Here is a 20383-nt window from a genome sequence, read left to right on the forward strand (position 1 = left end):
CATGATTGCTGCTGCTGCAGTGGCTGATTCCTCCTTGGTAGCTTTGCTTTTCCAGAGCAGGAGGACAAGTGAAGTGCTGGTAGCTTTGCAGTAGCCTCAGCCCCTCACCTGCTTGGTGGTTCCACTGTGCTGCTCTGTACCTAGAGTGAATTACATGCTATTCTAAAATACCATGATGCAAGCTCCAGGACCCAGCTATGACATGAGGTGGGGAACAGGAGACTGAGAGCAGGCTCCACACACAAGACCTTCATCTCTGCTTGTGCAGAAGGCATTGCAGCATCTCAGGGGGGTGGGAGCTCCTGCAGCACGTGCTTTGTGACTGTGACAGCCCTGTGGGTCCTGCACAGCCCCTCACGGGCCTGGCCAGTGCACTCTGAAGCAAAAGGGGAGTGAAGGAGCTTCTGAGCCTCTAAGCAGAGCCAAGAGGCTCTTCTCTTTGAGAAAAGATGTGCCAGGGAGAAGAACTGGGTTCCTGATGCTGGGTCCTCTGTGCAGCGGTGCGGGTGGCCTGAAGGCTCATTGTGCCTTTTGCCCCAGCGGGAGGGGTGCTGCAGAGGAGTGCGCTGCTGTGAGGAGCTCCCTCCTGGTGATAAAACCCTTTCCTTTCCAAAACTGAGATCTGCTGCTTTCTGCAATGGAAAGTCTCTGAGACGTGAAGGGAGAAACAGCATCCCCTCATCAGAGATGAGCTGGATGGCAGGTACCAGCGCATACAGCAGTTTGCACAGAGTGGGAAATACAGGAGGGGAAATCAGGTATTTTCTTCCACATCCTGATAGATTTCCCAGAACCGAGTTGCAGTGAGAGGCCTTTGTGTTACACACAGAAGAGGAAAGACTTTCAGGCTTGCTAGGCTTTGGGCTGAAATCCTAGCTAAAGAATGGCCGTGCTTATCAGCATTGTGCGTTGTTTCTTTGTGGGTCTCTTACTCACACGCTGTAATTACAGCTTTTCAGAGCTTGCTGGGGAGGGGGAGAGACGTGTTTTGCTCTAACAGGGGCTGGCAGGGGCTGTGTAACACATTCATTTGAGAGGCTTCACCTGCTGATGACAAGCTATTATTACAGCCTGGGGTTTGTCAACAATCAAATCACACGGGCCTGCTGGGAGAAATCTCCCAGTGAAAAAGACATGAACTGGAATGGTGAACTGGAATGGTGAACTGGAATGCCTCTGCTGGATTGCTTCTGAAGGTTAAGGGTAGAAGTGGATTTTACAGCCTCAGCCCTGTAACTTCCATTTTTTTAAGCCTGGAAATGCAGCTACAAGGCAGACACGGTATGTAGCAGGACATGGGTGGCAATGCAATAAGCAGTAGGTGCCTGTCTGTGAGACTGGTGTGTAGTCAAATGGCAGCTCATTGACTGAGCTATGCAACAGTCCATGTGCTCTTAGCCCACAGCTGGTGTGACCTGCTAGGGGTGGCCACCAGGCAGGATGAATACACAGCATATAGAGTGGTCTCAATCTGTCTGGCAAGTCTGAAGCCTTATTGTGTCCCATTGTCCATCCTCTGAAGTCCCAAAGCAGGAGGGTGCAGTAAATTGCAAGTGGCTGTGCTGGAACAGTGTTTCATCCTCAACAGAAATGCTTGGAGCTGGAGGGGTCTGGGAGAGGAAGTTTGGAAGTTTGGAAGGGAGCATCATGCAGCAGCCTGAAGCAATCTCTGCTCCTAAATGTCAGCTCACCAGATCTGTCTCCCTGTAATTTCATGCTGAGGATTTAACAGATGCATGAGTGTCATAGCAACACTGGCCTTGTGTGCTTCTGGCCTAATTTAGCTGTTGACAGGAAAAATCTGTTGGTCCATTCTATTAAGACGTGCAATGGGGCAGGAATATATTGGGGTTATATTAGGATGTATGCAGGATCAGCTCATGAGTGCTGTGTACCCAGCAGCTATGCACAGCTTATTCACTTCAGGAGATGCGATCTTATGGGCTAGTACAGGAGAGGCCCCTTGCTACAGAGGGGATGTTTGGAATCGGGTCATGTGCCAGCCCAGGAAAACAGGGGCTACCATGCTTCTGCTCCAACAGATCCTTGCCTATTCCTAAAACCTCATGGAGGACAGTCTGCTTGTAGCTACAAGCTAGAGAGTTGTCATGGAGTGCACACGGGCATATCGCCGTGGGTGTGCAGTGACTTCCCATCCCTCTTGGATAATCAGAGAAGGTAGAGCCATCCAGGCATGCCGTGCTTTAATTAAAACTACATTATGGCTTTAATTAAAGGGAGGGAGAAGGGGTGGGAAGAGGATCCCTAAATATGAGGGAGGAAGAAAGGACACTGGAAACTTCATAGTGCATCTCTTGCTGGTCTCAGACTCCTACACAAGCTCTGAGGGATGCAGGCTATAGTTTGTTTTCTGGCTAGTCAAAGCCCACCTGCTCTGAAGGAATAAAGTGGGAAAAATCCAAACTGTCTTACAGTGATTTCTTCAGGTGTGATCCCTTCCTGCAGTGACAGAGGTCACAGAGGGCTCCTTTCCTGCTATGAAGTACCTACAAACACAAGACAGGGTGCAGGGTGGTACTGCAAAGAGGGTGATGGGGTTATTCATAGAGAGGTGCTTGGGTACATGGCGGAAACCCAGGTTGCATTCAGTGTGTGACTAGGCAGAAGTGCATTAGTTGTCCACAGCAGCAGCTCCAGCTCTCAGATGCTGTGCAAATTCTCAGAGATGTGGTGTTAGCAGCTCTGCTGTTAATAAGAAATAAGAACTGATTGAATGGAAGAATTCAGAACTGTTTCTGAGGCTCTGCCACACACACGTATGTATGCGTACATATGTAAGCTACACATCCCCCCTCTTAGGGCTGCAGCACTGTCAGCCTAGCGTGTGCGAACTCATCTGCTGCACGATGAGCAAAGCTCAAGAGCTGGAAGCCAGATCTGAGGAGCTGCAGGAACGCACTGGAGCCATCACCAGCTTCACATTGTACTACTCGGGCTTTAAGCCGCGTTTCTGCAGTGGAGTGCATGTCCTATAGAGTCTATGAGGAGAAATGTATTTTAAACCATGCCTTTCTTTAGAGAAGCAAACATCCAGCTTAGTGTGAAAATAGCTGAGAGCCTGGAGTAAGGTCCTGGATTAGACCTTTCCATAGACTATACATCAGCAGGATTGTTTCGGTTTGATAGCTTTGCAGGAGCTTTTCCATTGCCTGCTAAATAGGGAGGAACTGATGGCTCAATCTCCAGGTTTCACGTGGTCCGGTTGTTGATATACTTTAATGACCTAGCAGCATTCTACATGTCCATGGGATTACTGCAGTGAATGGCTGGACTGTATCAGAACGCAAGATGCCTGGAGACTGAAAGGAGTTCATCTTGTGTCTTCTGTTTGATGAAAGATTTCTGTGGGTGAAAGATTGGATATGAGCAGACAATGTGTGCTTGCAGCCCAGAAAGTCAATCAAATCTTGGGCTGCATCCAGAGGAGCATGGCCAGCAGGTCAAGGGATTCTGCCCCTCTACTCTGCTCTTGTGAGATCCCACCTGCAGTCCTGCATCCGGCTCTGGAGTGCTCAGTACAGGAAGGACATGGACCTGTTGGAGGGGGTCCAGAGGAGGCCACAAGAATGATCAGAGGGATGGAGCACCTCTCCTGTGAGGAACAGCTGAGAGAGCTGGGGTTGTTCAGCCTGGAGAAGAGAAGGCTCTGGGGAGAACTTATTGCACCTTTCAGTTCTTAAAGGGGGCTTATAAGAAAGGTGGAGAGAGCCTTTTGAGCAGGGCCTGTTGTGACAGGACGAGGGGTGACGGGTTTAAACTAAAAGAGGGAGATTCAGGCTGGATGTGAGGAAAAAATTCTTTACACTGAGGGTGGTGAAACAGTGGCACAGGCTGCCCAGAGAGGTGCTGGATGCCCCATCCCTGGAGACATTGCAGGCCAGGCTGGATGTGGTTCTGCGCAACCTGATCTAGATGAAGATGTCCCTGCTCATTGCAAGGGGTTGGACTGGATGAGCTTTGCAGGTCCCTTCCAACCCAAACTGTTCTATGATTCTGTTTGGTGGGCTGCAGCCCTTCACATGGACCTAGCCCAGAGGAAGGGGTAGATTCAGAGCAACGCCACGCTGTGGCCATGTGAGAGGCTTTGCCTGTTTGCTCTCAGCTGCTTCCACTTCATTTTAAAACCCAGAGTCGTGCTCTGGGGTTGATCCCGGGCAGGATGTGTCTGCTCTTAACTGCTCATTTAGACCCTCTCTCAACTCGGAAGGAGAGGGGCGCTCCCAGGACCCCAAGATGGGACAGCTTGTTCCTCACTGGTGCTTGGCTCCAGGGAAAACTCACAGGAGTAGCTCAGTCACACTAGTTCACCAGACAGAACCAGCAGGATCGTGCTTATGACGAGGAAACTGGATCTAGTCAGCCCTGTTTTGAAGTCAGAGGTGCCCTGACTGCTCTCTGTGCTCCTGCATAGCCATGTGGGATTACTGATGAGCAGAATCCTCTTCCCTTCTTTGCTCGCAGGCCTGCAGTGGTGGACAAGAAAGGAGACCTGGCTACGCTCAACGAGGTCGGCTACCAGCTCCGCATCTGACAAAGCCATATGCTGGACAGAGGGCTTCCTGGTGCTTCCCACTGCACTTTACCTGCACTTCGCTGGAAGGAATAAAGGAATGGGACAATTTATTAACTTGTGGACTCTTACGGTGAAAGTTTTACCTAGAAAATAGAATGGGGGGGAATTTGGTTTTGGTGGCAGTATTTATTCTATTTCAATTTATAGAAAAGGCATCAGTGCAGAGGAACCTACAAGGAGGTTTGCCAGGATATGACGTTTTTTCCCCTTCATCATGTAGCAGATGACTCCAGTGGTGTGAGAGTTTCTTCAAATACAATTTGCCTCTACAAGTATTAATTGAACTTGGGCATTTTGCTGGGTAGTAGCAATGGGAAAACTAAGAAATCAATATTCTTAGTGTTAAGATGTGCTGGGGTGCAGTGCAGTTAAAACAAATCCTAGTCAGTATTAATATTCAGTTCAGCAATAAAAACAAGCAGTGCAGAAGTGGCATGAGTTTTTAAAGTCTCAAAATTACCTCACTAAACTTAATAGATATGCAAAACTGTCAGTATTGTTGTTTTGTAACTAATTTGTACTGTTTCCCAGCATTTCTGGTAGTATTAAACCAGCACTGGATGTTTTACTGCCACCTCTATTACTATTTTGTGCATGTTGCTGAAAGCTGTTAAGTAATAGTAATATGCAAAGTGTATTCTTAAACACTGACATCTTATTAGGCAAGATAGGAGGGTTTGGGTTTTTAACTGATGATAATAATGAATTTTTAAACTTTCATAAGTTTTTTATACTTTGTCGCAAGCTTTTCATCTCTCTGGACTATTCTGCTGAAGCACAAAACATAGAGATTGCTGTTGTAGAGACAAGCATTCACCTCTCAGTCTGTCTGTTTCTTGTATATGTTCCTGGAATAATGCTAACCTGAGCCCACGTGCTTCTCTTTCAGCAGTTGGTGTAGCTTTGAACCTTGTCTTTGAAAGGCTGAGCAGTCTCAGATGGTGATGCCGTGACATCTTATATTAAGATCAGACATTGCAGGCTGAAGTTAACCTTCTGCCGTGCTGCTGTAGGGAGTTTTTCCTGTATGTGTTGTAGTAGTGACAACAGCTTAGATCTGAATAAGGAAGCTTTAATGGCTGAAAATCAAGCTTGTCTGCTTCCTCTCCCTACTGAGTCCTTTTGTTCTAAGACTTAGCTGAGGACCTCTGATGGACACCGGCCTTCTCAAGTGATGCGGTAAGACTTTCACCGGGGTCTGCCTTTTGCATTAGTGAAGTTCTCTGGTGAGTGCTGCATTCCTGAAACTATTTCATTAGGTGCCTAAATAGAAACTGGATTATTGTACAAGTCCAGCCTTTACCCTTTGTGCTGTGCTTGTAGATGATACTGCCATGGGCCTTGTGTACCTCCCCTCCTGGGCACTGACTTTTTTTGGGATCTCGATGAAGACAAGACATTGTAAGACAGTGACAGTAACGCTTACTCAAACTGAAGGATTTAAGCTCCTAGAATACTTCTGTCAGTCAGCAATTGAATGAATACAGGAGATGATTGCTTGTATACAGACCTCATTGCCCCAAAAAGTCAATGAATCTCCCCTACCTAGGATAGGAGGACAATACCAAGACCCAGCAACCTTCTACAACCAGTGGAAGGCTTTCTACTAATGAGCCTGCAGAAAGTCTAGAAAGACTTGTCTAATGTATTACATACACTTGTTTATACAAATTACCATATCAATTACAGGGAGGCCTTTCCCATTCCTCCTCCTGTCAACTTTTCCACTCCTGTGTTCACCATCGGGATTTTTGTGGTTCAGGAGCGAAGTTGAAAAGAGGGAAATACTCTTTTGGTAGGAATTCCTGTACAATTTACACCAGCGGCAGCGTTTCACTGTTAAACTTTGTGCTGTTCAGTATCTTGTGACCTGTACAGGTTTTTTTCATGTATCCCTTGGATAAAATGATGTGAAAAACTTAGCTTGATCAGCTGGAGCCTATAGCACAAAGTTACCTGATATACGTTGCAAGCTTTTTCTATGAAACCATGGTTTACTTCAGCTCAAGTAATGGTGGTTGTGTATAGTTTTTACCACTGTCCACCACACTTGAGTTATTTTAACCTCTAACTTAGCACTGAAACTTTTGAATGCTGTAGAGGCATGTGACAAATTGCTTTTGGTTCCTGTTTTGCAGTTCAGCTGAAATACTCTTCACGATGATGGCATTTGTCTTAAGTGTGGTTCTAGTGACTGCAAAGTGGTCAAATAATGTAGGAAACATGCATGACTTCTGGGCTGGGGTTTTTCTACATCACTTGTATGTTTATGCACAGCATGAAACTTCAATAAAAGGATCATGGTAGTTTGAGGGGTTTTTTCTCTTTAAGACTTAGGGTTAATTTCTGTCCTGTTCTGTTTCTATTCCAGAAAAGCTATTTGCTGTTTCTAGATTCAAGGAGTGACAAAGCTTACTGCAAAGAGCAGCACTTTTCTGTTCCCTGCCTTCCCCTGCTCAGCTGCCTGGGTGCTGCCAAGGGTGCAGACACACAGGAGCTCACATTTGTCTGCTGTGGAAATAACACAACAGTCCCCCAGTCTAGCAAAGCTCCTTAGGCTACAAGAGTTGCTACAGCTGAGTTGCTACAACAGCTTTTTTAGCTGTAAACTGTACATATCCAGAAATCTGTTGCATTTATTCAAGTATGTTTGCATTTATCATCTCCAGCTTTGAGAATACTCATACTTAAATCAAGCAGCATCCAATATCGAATACGCAGTCATCTTCAAGGAGAGGGAAGATCCTTATAAATATCCCCCCTCCAAATTCTTTGGAAAGTAATCATATTTTGTAATGGAACTCTGAAGTACTTTTTCAATTCAACTGGTTTTGTGGTTACTACTGTACTTACTGCATTATTCTCAAAGCACAATGTAACTGCAGTTGTAATTCTGCAGTCAGCAAAAGGAATGAACAAAGAAATGTTTCTAGGAGCCAAACACATCTGAATGTGATCTCAGGAACATGGGTGAAGGTTTTTCAGCACTACACTGAAAGACAGTTCTCCAAATAGTACCGCTAATGCAGTTTTACATACATACCCACACGTAGTTTGACTTGTTTCCTGCAAGTTTACTGTTCAGGAAGTCTTTTAATGTTGGAAATGGTATGTTTGTCCATACATTGTGAGAGTAAATACAAATCCTGATAGTTTAATACCTCAGGATCTGTCATTTTAATATACAGCTGGCCAGTTTTAATAACTCAATGGCAAACCAAACTCCCCCCAGTCGTTCAATGCTTATGAAGCCTCAAGATGTGAAGGAGTGACTGTTTTGTTCCTACAGTCGATCAGGTTTCTGTTAGGTTCCGTGCACTTGGCTTTATTTCAGGTAGTCTAAGATGCCAGTGAGTGCTACCCAAAGTTAAGCTTTTAGAAGTTTAAGAAGCAACCTTTAAAACTCTGCCTTACTGCAAAGCTATCTTCTTCCTTTGGAGGTGTAATCCTGCAGCTTCCAGCCTGACTAGTGTCTAAGTGAATTCCTTTGCAGAAGTATTTGGACAGGAGTGTCTACAGAGCACTGGTGTAGTAAAACATGATCTTCTGCTCATCAGAAAACAGGCTGTGCACACAAACACACTTCCCTGTACTTGGGGGTTGGAGCTAGAGGATCTTAAGGTCCTTTCCAACCCAAACCATTCCCTGATTCTATGAAGCAGCACACGGTTCTTCTCAGAATAATCATTTTTACTCTGATTTACAATAAAAACCATTTACAGCATCTCCGTGAAAAATAATGCCACTTCGAGGCTGGCACAGCTGTTTTCCATTATCAAAGAGGAAGCAAATGTAAAAAATCTTTCCTTTTGGCCTTAAAAGCTTCATAAAGTAATTTCAACCTTAAGAGTCTCTTTAAAAAGTCTACTTTACACAACACTAACAACTCAGCATGCAAAAAACTGACTGAAACCGGACCAGCAGTGCTTGAATTAACCTTCAAAGAGACAGCGATCATCACATGAAGCGAGAAGGTGAAGGTAACTTCGTCTACACAAAAAGTCCTTTGGGTATTACCGTTCAATAAGCCTGAACTCTGCTAGCAAGGGCAGGTGGTCAGAAGAGTTACTTTCATTGGGAAGACCATTAACAGTCCAAAGATCCTTCTCTGTTAGAAGTGCCAGCCTGCCAAGGAGTTTCAGACCTCCACGACAAGAATCCTTTGCTCCTGGTTAAAACACAAACAGAACAAAACATGGGAACATCCATCAGTGTGGGCTGAGAATCACATTTTCATACACCTGCAGAAAGAGGAAAACCCTAGGGCACAAATAATCTGAAAGTCAGATTTTGTTCCATGTAACAGCACCAATAAGGAGTTCAGAAATTCTTCTGGTTTATGGATTGCTCTCCCAGCAGAGCTTACAATCAGTACAGCTCAAAGCACTCGGGACACTACCCCTCCACTTTGGAGAGGTAGAAAGGGATTGAGTTGTTCATTGTATCTCTGAAAAAGCCTCAGTCCAGGCCTGTACTTTAGCACAACAGCAGTGCCCAACAGAGCTGACACTTGCAAAATTAAGCATCTTTTGAGAGTTACTGGTTCACATAACCTTTTATTTGTGTATCCTCAAGAACAGTTCTCCACCAGGCAGGAACTCCTCCTCATGAGGGTGAAAGCCTTCTGGCATTTCCCTTCCTAACTGTTCATTGTAAGAAAGGGATCTTCCTTCATTATTTCCTGCTACTACCTATTCCTAATTGCCGAAAGACATATTGAGCCTCACATTCCCCAACAGCCCCTCCTTGCTAGTGAGAACAAGGTCCAGCAAAACCCACTCTTTTTGCCGGCTCCTCTATCACCTGGAGAAGGCATTTATCATCAACACGTTCTAGGAACATCTTGGATTGCTTATTGCTGGTGTGTTGTCCTTCCCTGAGGACCAGGGCTTGTGAACATGAGGCTGTTCCTATCTGTCTACAGAGGACCTCATTTGCTCAGTCTTCCTGGTCAGGTGGCGTGCAGCAGACCCCTACTCTAAAGTCACCTGGCCCTGCCCAACCTTTGTTATTACACACCATACTTAAAATATTTGTCCCCTCATTAAAGAAGGAACTTGGCAGTGCTGAGGAACGGTTGGACTTGACCTTAAAGGTCTTTTCCAACCTGGCTGATTTTATGATTCTAAAACCCAACCACCAACAAAAAACAACCCCCAAAACCAAGCAGAAAACCATCGTAAGTTTTTTCCAACTCAAGAAATTCCATTGAGAACAAAATCCTTCCATGATGCCTCAAACTTTTAGACTTCTTGATCTACTTGAGTGAGCGAACTAGTCAGCAACCCTAGCTGTTGCCTGCAGAGCATGGGGATGATGCTGAGCAGGTTGAGTGCTTTCAGGGCCAGCATGAACAGCAGCTGTAACTTTGACAAAAATACTTTCTGTAGGGAAGTGATCAGCAATTCCAGGACTTCCTGGCTGAAGCTGGTACTTACCAGCAGGCACATTTTAAAGGATTATCCAGCAACTGTTCAACTCCTCACACAGTTCAACAGCTTCACTCCTTTGGCACCTGCCAGCTTTGCAGCCCTCTAACAACCCAGCAGCTGTTTACTGCTGCTCTGAAGAAAAGCTTTTCCACAGCGAAGATGCCTTGGTAGCTTTAGAGCACACATGTCCTTGCGCCAAATCTATCATCTGGCACAGCACCTGCATGTCTACAAAGAAGCAGTTTGTTGTTGGAAAGAGCTTGGCCTGCATGCAGTGACTAATGTCAGCTTGGAGCACTCTGCAACCACTATTACTTAGTTTTGAAGAACTAATGAATAAAAACTACACCAGTTTAACCTAGTTTGAGAATTCCAGGTTTGTCCCATTCTGTACTGTGCTGTGGGGTGAAGAATCTATTTGAAAGACAAGCGCAGAAAGGAAGAAGTGCTATAGCTCTGCTGGTGCAATGATGGTGCAACAAAAATAGAGAAGCAAGTGAATTAAGATTAAATTGTGCACACGATGCACTCTGAAATCACACAGGATTCAGAAGTCATTTAGGTACTTCTCAGATCCTGTTTTTTCAGTCAAAGCTTTTATTTTTGTATTGTGAACCTTTTGCATGTGGTATTTTACATTAAGGTAGTACTTACTATGCATGTTATGACAAATGAGACTTTTGTGCATCGACTCACTGAATTCTAGCAGTCTAGGCTCAATGCACGAGAAATGAAAGGGGTATTTTTATTTCACATATTAGAAACAATGTTAATTTATAAAAATCAGTTGCAATCTACAGTGGGAGCAGGAGTAGAATCCAGGTGTCTTTGTTCCAAGGTCTGCAGAGCCATTAATCTGATAGCACTGCACTGTGCGGTGACTTTTGATGACAGCATAAAACACAGACCTAGTGATGACATGGAAAGCACACTGCTGGGAAGTATCTACGGTAAGAGCACAAAGCAGTAAAGGATGGATGTGTTACCCATCAAGAAATACACCCGCAGAGGTACCGTGTCTTTCTTGCACCATCTGGTGAGTTCTAGCTGCAACTACAATCAAGAGTGTGACAACTGGGCACGGGCAAGCAACTGCTCTCAGATCAAGAGAGCACAGAGGTCATCTACTTGACAGATGTTACATCAAGACTGAGAAGTAACTAAGAAACCCTTTTAGTGCACATCATAAACTGCTGTTTGCCGTTTTCATGACTGGATGTGACTGGAAACAGTGCTCTGTTGTAGGTTCGCTCACCACCATCCTGCAGGAGTTACTGACAGCAGTAATTCTCAGGTGCTACTTACACTGCTGCTTTTCTGGGGCCTCAGGTCTTTTCTCCACGCTGAGATGGCAACTGCAGCAATGGTCAGTTATGTGGAAAAGTCTGCCCTGTGTGGCACTACAAGCCCAACTGTGGTGAGATCACAAGCCCAGCCTCGTTTCTCAGATAGCAGCTGACACTCAAAGCACTGCCACAAACCTCTGAGGTAATTCATATGGATTGAATTATCACTGCATTTCCCTTGGAACAGCATCCAAATGCTCACATTTAGCACTTGCTGAAAAACAATTAGAAAGTTGTTTCTTTACCTGGCTGGGCAGCAGCATCATCGTTTGCTGCAGAATAGAAAATGTAATCCACGGTGACAGCGCTTCGGGAGTGACAAGTTGTTACTTCCGGGATCCCAGTTTCAGGAAAGTAATGAGAATAGACTGAAGACAACTTAAAATGGTGCTGCAGTTTTGAAGACACCCTAAACAGGAATCAAAGAAAAAAAACAACTCATTTTCTTGTCTTTCCTAGAAAGAATGAGCAGTGAAGAAGTTCCCAGCTTTCCTACAATGTCCCTACAGAGCAAATGTTCTGTTTATGTTAAGAAGTAACCAAAAATGTCAAAGGCATTTTCTAATAAGCAGACAGAAAGTGCCCCCTAAACAGCACTGACACCTCGCCTCTGCATTCTGAAACAGTATCTGCAGGCTCCTGCAAGAACCCACACTCCATTAATTCCATTTCTAGGCCTTTGCTGCCTGATCAGCCTTTGCATGTTTAAATGGACAATGACTTTTAACCCAGATGGGCAGACTGGGTTAGCTGAGCATCTTCTATCCACATCCGGAATCAGAAACAAGTCTGGTCTAAACACAAACTCCCCAAACTAGGAATTCCATTTTTTATCCCCAAAACATACTTTTCAGATGCTATTACAATCTCCTGAGCATTGTCCAGTTCTCCTGCTTCCAATTTTTCTCCTGTAAAACAAAAATACATTCAATTTGCATTTAAAAATAGGATGTAAGCAAGACCAATATCGAAGAGCTATAGAAAAGCAAAGCTAGAGACAAGTATCTTTGCAGCAGGCAATTTACAAACTGGATTAAATTCTTCTGTTCCATTTGTAATATGCCCTTCAAAGACTTCCAAATTATGTGCCATTCATTTAAAACTGGTGGATGAAAGATGTAGTAAGGAAGGAATCACTTGCTCTTCCCACTTGTTCTGTAAATTGCCTTCACTGTGATACATAACCACTTAAGCAGAATGTGGGTTCACACTACATACGTGTGCTGCATTCTTCCATCTCTCTTTTCCCAGTCACAGCACAACTGGCTTTCATGATTCAGTCACAGTAGTTTAAAGAATATGCACCAGCTCCTGAATGGCAATTTCTAACTATTACCTTCTAAAGATTCAAATTTGCAAATGCTTATGTGAGCCATAACTTCACACTCAAATGAGCCCAACAGGGAAGTCTGGCAAGCTGAAGACTCACTGCTTTCCCCCTCCACTAGAGCAGAACATGTTTTTTTCAGTGCTACCCAAATGACGTTTTCAAAGGTCCACAAAATTCATCAACCCAGCAACTGACCTGCATTCTCTTCTTTTTGTTGCTGTTTTATTTCATACACACAGTTTTGTGAAATACCCAATTTTTGGGGCCAGATTGGAATAGATAAAATTCTTTGGCCCCTTGGAAACTGTTCTTGTCCAGAGACCTAAGAAAAACAACATGAAATGAGTGGACTTTAAAGTTTAAAGCAAAGAAAACCCACAGCCCCTTAGAATAAGTCTTTTATAACGGCTTGTCAAAGTAACAACATCCCTTATGTACACCCCCTTTGTTTTTGCAGCTACCTGATTTTTCAAGCCAGTTCTTGTGACACTAAGCTGAGATACTACCAAGAACACTTATAACAGGACTGAGTATACACAGCTCCCCAGCAGACACTTTATCTTCACAATGCTTATTCTTCTGTGAGCAAGTCAAGTTGAAGCAGGGCTTGAAACAACTACTCACTGGCAACATACACCAGTGGGGCTATTTTCCCCCCATGTTTTCTCATTGTATGTACTCCAGTTACTTTCTATTAAATAGCATTTGATACATCCAACAGCTACATAACAAGAGGTTACAACAAAAACCATCTAACCTGAAACAGTTTAGATTCAGCATCTAATTGCATTTTTGCTTTTACAGTTATTCTAGCTACTGTAATTCAAAGTTTATCTAAAAAAAAAAAAAAGGAGTCATCTTTCAATGGAGTACACAGTAGGTGTTTGCTTAAGCACTTATTTTATCCTATGTAAAGACTGGGATGCTTAAACACAGTGATACAAACATCCTGTAATACTTTTAATCAGCATCAACCTTTACTTGTGAGATGTGAAAAGCATAGCCTACCTTTCCTATGGCAAGGCCTTCATAATTTAACTTCCCTTCCTTTATAAATCTGTACAATGGAGAACCAGGAACAGAATTGAAGTCACCACAGATGATAATTGGACAGAAGGTACCATCCTTCTGAGCAGCAACACTAGCAATCTCTGCCAGGAGGATTGCAAGTTGGGTCAGCTTGATGTCCCCACGCCTTGGGTTATACAGCAGATGTGTATTGGCTATACAGATTGCAGCGTTAGTTTTACAGTGAAATCTAGGCTGCAAAAGCAACACCAATCCCACATTGTCCCTGTCCAAGAGTGGAATATCATGGCGAAAGAATTCCACGGGGTTTGATGAAATCAGGCTAAATTTGGAAGTTTTGAAGCAAATAGCACAGCCATCAGGTTTCCTCCCTGTCCTCATTTTATACTCACAGTGATACCCTGCAAGAGAGGCAATGACAAATATAAAATATCATTGTAGAAATAGACATTATCTCAAGAAATAATAAAAACCTTTTTGCCCTGTCTAGCTTCAATAAATTGAATACTATGGGAAATTTGTTCTAATATCTTTTGTGATGTGTCAGCATCTACTTAAGGTACCAGGCATATTCTTATGCTCCATCCCTGGCAGTGTTCAAGGCCAGGCTGGACAAAGCCTTGGGCAACACGGTCTAGTGTGAGGTGTCTCTGCACACGGCAGGACGGCTGGAGCTGGATGATCTTAAGGTCCTTTCCAATCCAAACCAGTCTGGGGTTCTATGATTCTCTCCTCATGGAGGAAAAAACCCACCAAACCAAGGAAGACGCCCCACAAGTCACATTAAAGTGGACTCGTGTAAATTTTTGCCTGTTATTCCTAAACCACAATGGTTTAAGAATAACACCAGTGAAGTGTTCCAATCAAAAGCAATAATCACTGCAAGTCATAAATCATAACCTTAAAAGGATTTGCAGAACAAAGGTCTCAGACATAAAGGTCTCAAAAATACAACTGTGTAGCTCCAGGCCATGTGCTCCTGCCACTTGTGGCACTCACTGCTAACTCAGTGTATCAACAGAACTAATCCAGGAAAATAAAATTAGTCAGGATAGTATTCTGCTGGACTGGTGGATTTCACCAGGGTAAAGGTCTAGTGAGTGCCAGAACTAGCCCAGGAGAAGGGGCAGAACAGGTATCTGAGAGCTAGGGAGGGGAAGAGGAAGAGCTACAGCAAGCTCCAGATCCCCATGTACAGCAGCAGGAAACTCCGCTGCCCAGATGAGCCTGGCCTTACAGTGTTGTTCCACATTTCAGGTGGATAGAAATCAGTACTGCCATTACTCTACCTTCTTTACATTCAGCTCTAGGAGCTAGGTTGCCTCAAACTAAGAAGGAAAGAGTATCAATCCAGTGCTGCTCCTTGAACTAGCTTCTCCTGGCATCAGACAAGAACCTGTGCCAGGAAGCAAGGCGGGCCTGGGACTGGAAGGAGATGTAAAGCACAAAAGATTTAGATCCCTTTAAACCACCATAGAATCACATCCCTAGCAACATGTTCCTTCCATAAATTCACACAGGAGAGTGGTAAGACAGTGCTGTTTAGGCTGACTGACAGTACTGTATAAAACCAAATTAATATAAATTGACCATGGTTTAGTGCTGATGTTTGGAAGATTTCAAGCCGGAAAAACATACCCTAGAAAACAACCCTATCCAGTGGGAATTCTGATAGAAAACACTTAAAGTAGTTTCAGAAGAGTGCTTAGGGAATTTATAAAGGGGGTACACAGCATTGTTGCATGTGAGGGAGGCAAACTTGATTCTATTAAACTAAGGTTTTTGAGGAAAATTTACTGGGACAGGGGAGCAGACAACATATAAAGGTTTCATCATACCCAGGGATTCCAAACTTGACTTGATCTCTGTTCTATAGTGGTCTTCTTGGACTTCTTGTAAACAGAGTACCTGAAGCAAAAGTTCACAATTAAAAGGTTAGTAAATCTATCAAAATATTAACCACATCATCTCTGTTGGACACTCTGTACGGGTATACTATAAAAATAATAGTTCAGAGGCTTTTTGCCATCATAATTCCAAAAAGGTTTCAGTCTCCTATAGAAAGTGCTCCTTCAGACCAGGAAGAGGGCCCCAATTCCTCCCACCCTCTCTCAGCCAGCTGCACATTTTCAGATGTGAAATTCAATTTAATCAAAGTAGTCACCTGCTAATACATTCCCAGCAGTTTAGGGGAGGGCTAAATGCCACAGCAGTGGGATGAAGAGGCCAAGGGCACACTTTCCATTAAGTACAGAGTGGACAACAAGGTTCCGTATTATAACCTGAACCAAAGATCAGCCTCAAAATACTCCATTAAAAGAGTTCTGGGCATCTTGGAGCCTTCCGTCTGGACACTGCAGTACTGATTTACAACCACCTTGGGACTCTGACAAAGGACTGAGTTCCTGAAGGGTAACAGAGTTATGCCAAAAAGACCATTCCAGGAATTATGGACAAAAAAAGGTAACTATGAGTGGTATGTACTGCAGAGTTTGCCTTTGCTCCACGTTCAGATTGCACAGACTACACTAACTGCATAAGCATAAATCAAAACTGGTGTTAAGCATGACATAACTAATAGCTCAGTTGGATTCACTGGACAACCCACCCATCAAAAAGGACAGCAACATTTTGCTACTGCAGTTTATCAGTCCTAAAGAAATGTCCACATGCTCATTGTCTACTCACATCTGCATCCAGCTGCTTGATTTCTTGTAGAATGTTGGGAAATCTGTATGTCCAGATTAATAGTCGTTGCCTGCAGTGTCTGTACAGGTGGGAGTTATCTTCCAACAGATTCTGTGAGAGGATGTTGTAGGACATGACCGTAAAATCAAATTTTGCCTCACTTCCTGTACTGCTTTGGTCAGTTTCTTTATTTTCAACGATTTTCATTGTTCTGCTGTGCTGGCAAAAATACTCCCAGTGTCTTTTGATGATTCCTGTTAAAAGAGCATGAAGCAGAAAAAATTATGTAATACACCGTATGAGTTCTTACTGCTCTTAGAAATCATTCTGCTGACAACTATTTGTCTTTGCTTAATCAATTCTAAAAGCTTATTTGATTAGCAGTGATAGACCATGAACTTTATATAAGTATCAGTAAAAACCAAACCAAACAAACCCAAGCCCAAAACACAGCACAAAATCATTAGATGCCCTGGATTTCAAACTGCTTTGGTATGTCCTAAGGAAATGGCTGTGGTCAGACTACGCCACCCTGCTGCTCCCTGTAGAAACGCTGTCAAACCGGTAAGCCAAATCCAGTCTGCTGACACAGTGTTACGCTGCCTTCTGCTACTACCTCCTCAGTGGAGATGGGGTATGTCAGTCTGAGATAAACCCTTAGAACAGGACATGGGCATCTTGATCTGCCAATGCATGACTAAGAAGGGGTTAGAAATCAAGCAACGTGTTCACCTCTAGACTGTGTACAATCTGAAAAACTCAAGACATAAGCTGCAACTGGGTCCCAAACCAGATAATGAACCTGATTTCAGATTGAGAAATCAAAAACATTAATAAGCCTCAGAATTACCAACAACTTCTAAAAAGGCTTATTTTGCCTTTCTGCCATTCCTAGTTTCATACTTATTATATGAAAGTTTTTAAGAATTTATCTGCCCATCATTAAGTATCCAATTATTTTTCAGATATGTATTTCTCCACTTACAAAATTCATGAACTAGCTTTGGAAAGAAGCCAGTTGAAGTCCAGCAGGGCTTACAGGCTCAGGTACAGTACCAGGAATGAAGCTATAGACAACTGCCAGCCCAGCTCAGCCCCGCAGCAAGTTATCTATGTCTTTTTGCTTTAAGATTCCCTAGTTCACAGACAGGATGTGGCAAAAGACACCTGAGAGAGTTGTCTGAACCAAACTCAGGACTCCCCAGGAGAGCAATTCCTCCCATAACTGACTGTGTTCTACTTCCAGTCACAGTGAACCTAGCACTGGCAGGCTGTGTGGCAGCACAGAACGCAAGTGTGACACACCGAACAGCATTACAAACTGTAAAGCTTTAAAGACAGATGTTTTCTTGACCAAGGAGCCAAGAAAAACAGTAACTCAAAAGGTGCAGGCAAGATTGCTTGTAGCTTGTTAGATGGGTTTAGCTTTACAGATAAAGAAGGAAAATGAGCAAAGAGCACCTTTTACCTTTCTTGCTGCTATGTTTTTCTTCATTCCGTGCTACAGAAAGACACAACGCTTCCTTCTGATCAGAGAAGTTTGTTTCTTTTTCAGGAGCTGAAGTATCATGCTGGCCACTGAGTCTTCTCTTCTTTGTCAATGGTTCTTCTCCCTCAGATTTCATACTGGGATTGGGTAGGTGAAAGCAAGAACTTTGCATGAAGTTATCAAGCTGCCAATTACAGTTCTGAAACTGTCTCCAAGGTCCAAAAAATGGAGGGAGTCTCCAGTTTGCTGAGGAATCAGCTGGAACGGGAAGTGGAAATGAGGCCCAAGGACAGTGTCCGGCCCATCTCATACAGCTGTAAACCGGGCTGCTCACGGTGAGTATCTGAGAACCATTCCAGTGGGCAATGCAGTCTCTGCCCAGCCTCTGCACATGACGGGCCAGCATGGGGGGTCTGCCAGAGAAAGCACACATTAAATTACCTACAGTCAAGTCATCCTGGTCATGGCTTATACCAAATACTCTGTTCTCTGCAGGTTGACACATATAAGATATTCAAACCTTTTCAGGTACATACAAGACATTTAAACTTTTATCTAAATACGCAAAGTGGGACTTGACAAAACAATCGTGTCTTCTTCCCCTTCACATTTACAAATGCCATTTCATTTCCAAACTCCGCCCAACTGAATAACTACTTACAACTTATTTTCTGCCTTACTGGATTCTACTCTCAGCTCTTTCAGATGTTTAGCGTAACGACCTTTACAACAAAGTCGTTCCTTCATGCAGCATTAACTTGATGATAAAGCTACTTGAAAGGAATCAGAAACCACTTTCCTTAAAGTTATTTAAAAGGCTTGACTTGGATCAAACCACAATGCCAACAGGATAGGGAAACAGAGGGACTAACTCTCATGGAATCTCTGGCAACAGCTTAAAGACTTGGATTCTCATTTCATTTCCAGGTGGGAAAGCCACAGCTTAGCAATTAAAGCCATGAAAACAAGGGGGAGGTTGGTTGGTTGCTTTCCAGAAAAGAACGTCTGTGTCAAAACCAGAAGCAGGAAGGATGTCTGAGTGGCATCGCTCAGCCCCAGCTTCCTCATTGCTTAAAAAGGAAGGCGTATTTTGAGCTTACAAACAAAAGACACCGAAGCTTGGTGCGCCTGAAGTTGAACCAAAGCGAGACCCTCCTCCCTGCCGTTCAGCCTAAATACAGCGCCCAGCAACACCCGGCTTGGCCGCAAACACCCACCGCAAACAGCTCGACAGACACAGCAGCACAGCACAGCCCAGGGCACCTCGGCGGTAGGATGGAGCGGGCAGGGAACAGCCGCCGCTCCCTTGGCAAGGCTCCGGAGCCGCCTGCTCCTCGGAGAAGCACCGAAGCGGGGTCCCGTCCTCGGCGGAACCCGGCACCACGGCCCCGCTCTGCTCTGCGGGCACTTTGACCTACGCTCCGCCGCGGCCAGGCCGCTCCCCGGCCCCTGCACCCGACCAGGCCGGTTCCAACGCCGCCGGCGCCACGCCAGCTGCGGGGAGCCCCACACAGACCGCCTCGGCCTCCGGGGGCTGGAGAAGGAGGATGAAGAGCGGCGGCCGCCGCCCCGCAGCCCTGCACGGTGCCCCGAGGCGGCTGCAAGGCCCGGCCAAGGCCCAGCGCCCACCCCCCCGCCGCGCCCGTTTACCTCCCGGCGGGCCCCGGTGCGGGCCCAGCCCAGGGCAGCCCCGCTATCGGCTCCGCGCACCCCCGGTGCCCCCAGAGGGGGTCATGCCAGGACAGCGCCAGCTCCGCCCGCCGCTGCCGCGCCGCTTACTCCGCACCAGCCACACCCGAACCCGCCCGCTCGCTCCTGGGACTTGTAGGCCGGGGGCCCGCGGCGCACCCCGCAGCCATGTTTGGCCCGAGAGGGCGGTGCCAGAGCCCGGCCGCCATCTTGAGGCCGGGAGCCCCTCAGGGCGGGGTGGGAGGCGGTGCCTCAGCTGCGGGTGGAGCGCAGCGGTGCTGCGGGGTGCCGGATTTCAGGCTTTTTATTCTTTTAAATGCGAGCAACGCTGTGCTAACGTAGTAGTTTCCGTATGCCGTCATGTTCCTGCGGTTACTGTGTCCCCGTGGGGTCAAGGGAGAGCTGCCCTGTGTTCTAACGTACCTATGCCAGGGCAGCAGCACCGTCTTTAATGCTTGCAGAAACCGAAACTCACCTGAGACAGTGTTTTAACATTGCCAGGTTAAACCGCACCTGAAGATGCACAGCTGGACAGAGCCTTGAGCAACCTGCCCCAGTGTGAGGTGTCCCCGCCCATGGCAGGGGTTGGAATTGGATGCTCTTAAGGTGCTTTCCAACCCAAACCAGTCTGGGGTTCTATGATGATATGCTCTGCTGAGACCTGGCCCGAGGGATGGGTGGAAGAGCTGTTTGTCCTGCAAGACGGACCCACTGCTGCTTACCAGCTGCATAAACAGCCCTCCCTATCTCTGTTGGTGTTGCTTGGTTAAGCAGTTAACATGCTTT

General features: G+C 45.2%; 2 protein-coding genes across 5 annotated transcripts in view; one reads left to right on the plus strand and one right to left on the minus strand.

Moving 5' to 3' along the window:
- The window catches only part of VASH2 (vasohibin 2), a 38564-nt gene extending 31664 nt beyond the window's left edge, over window positions 1–6900 (plus strand). Inside the window, exon 7 of the mRNA XM_065679399.1 lies at window positions 4483–6900. Within this exon, the coding sequence (XP_065535471.1) occupies window positions 4483–4552 (70 nt within the window). The 3' untranslated portion in view covers window positions 4553–6900. The remainder of the gene's footprint in view (window positions 1–4482) is intronic.
- A 1363-nt stretch (window positions 6901–8263) lies between these two features.
- Window positions 8264–19833, minus strand: ANGEL2 (angel homolog 2). Of its 4 annotated transcripts, XM_065679397.1 has the most exons (10): window positions 19559–19833; window positions 19126–19442; window positions 17888–18321; window positions 16420–16673; window positions 15570–15639; window positions 13711–14132; window positions 12898–13024; window positions 12220–12280; window positions 11618–11781; window positions 10601–10971 (listed from the first exon to the last, which is right to left on the minus strand). In XM_065679397.1, exons 3-10 carry the CDS (start codon window positions 18312–18314, stop codon window positions 10796–10798), a joined length of 1701 nt encoding a protein of 566 aa, XP_065535469.1. In that variant the 5' UTR covers window positions 18315–18321; window positions 19126–19442; window positions 19559–19833; the 3' UTR covers window positions 10601–10795. The 4 variants fall into 4 exon arrangements, with proteins under 4 accessions (XP_065535470.1, XP_065535469.1, XP_065535467.1 ...); XM_065679398.1 differs by lacking the exons at window positions 10601–10971; window positions 19126–19442 and adding an exon at window positions 8264–8762 and having other exon boundaries at window positions 19559–19831; XM_065679395.1 differs by lacking the exon at window positions 19126–19442.
- Window positions 19834–20383: the final 550 nt, after the last annotated feature.

Source organism: Lathamus discolor, chromosome 5 (assembly GCF_037157495.1).
Source record: "Lathamus discolor isolate bLatDis1 chromosome 5, bLatDis1.hap1, whole genome shotgun sequence".
NCBI classification, from domain to species: domain Eukaryota; kingdom Metazoa; phylum Chordata; class Aves; order Psittaciformes; family Psittacidae; genus Lathamus; species Lathamus discolor.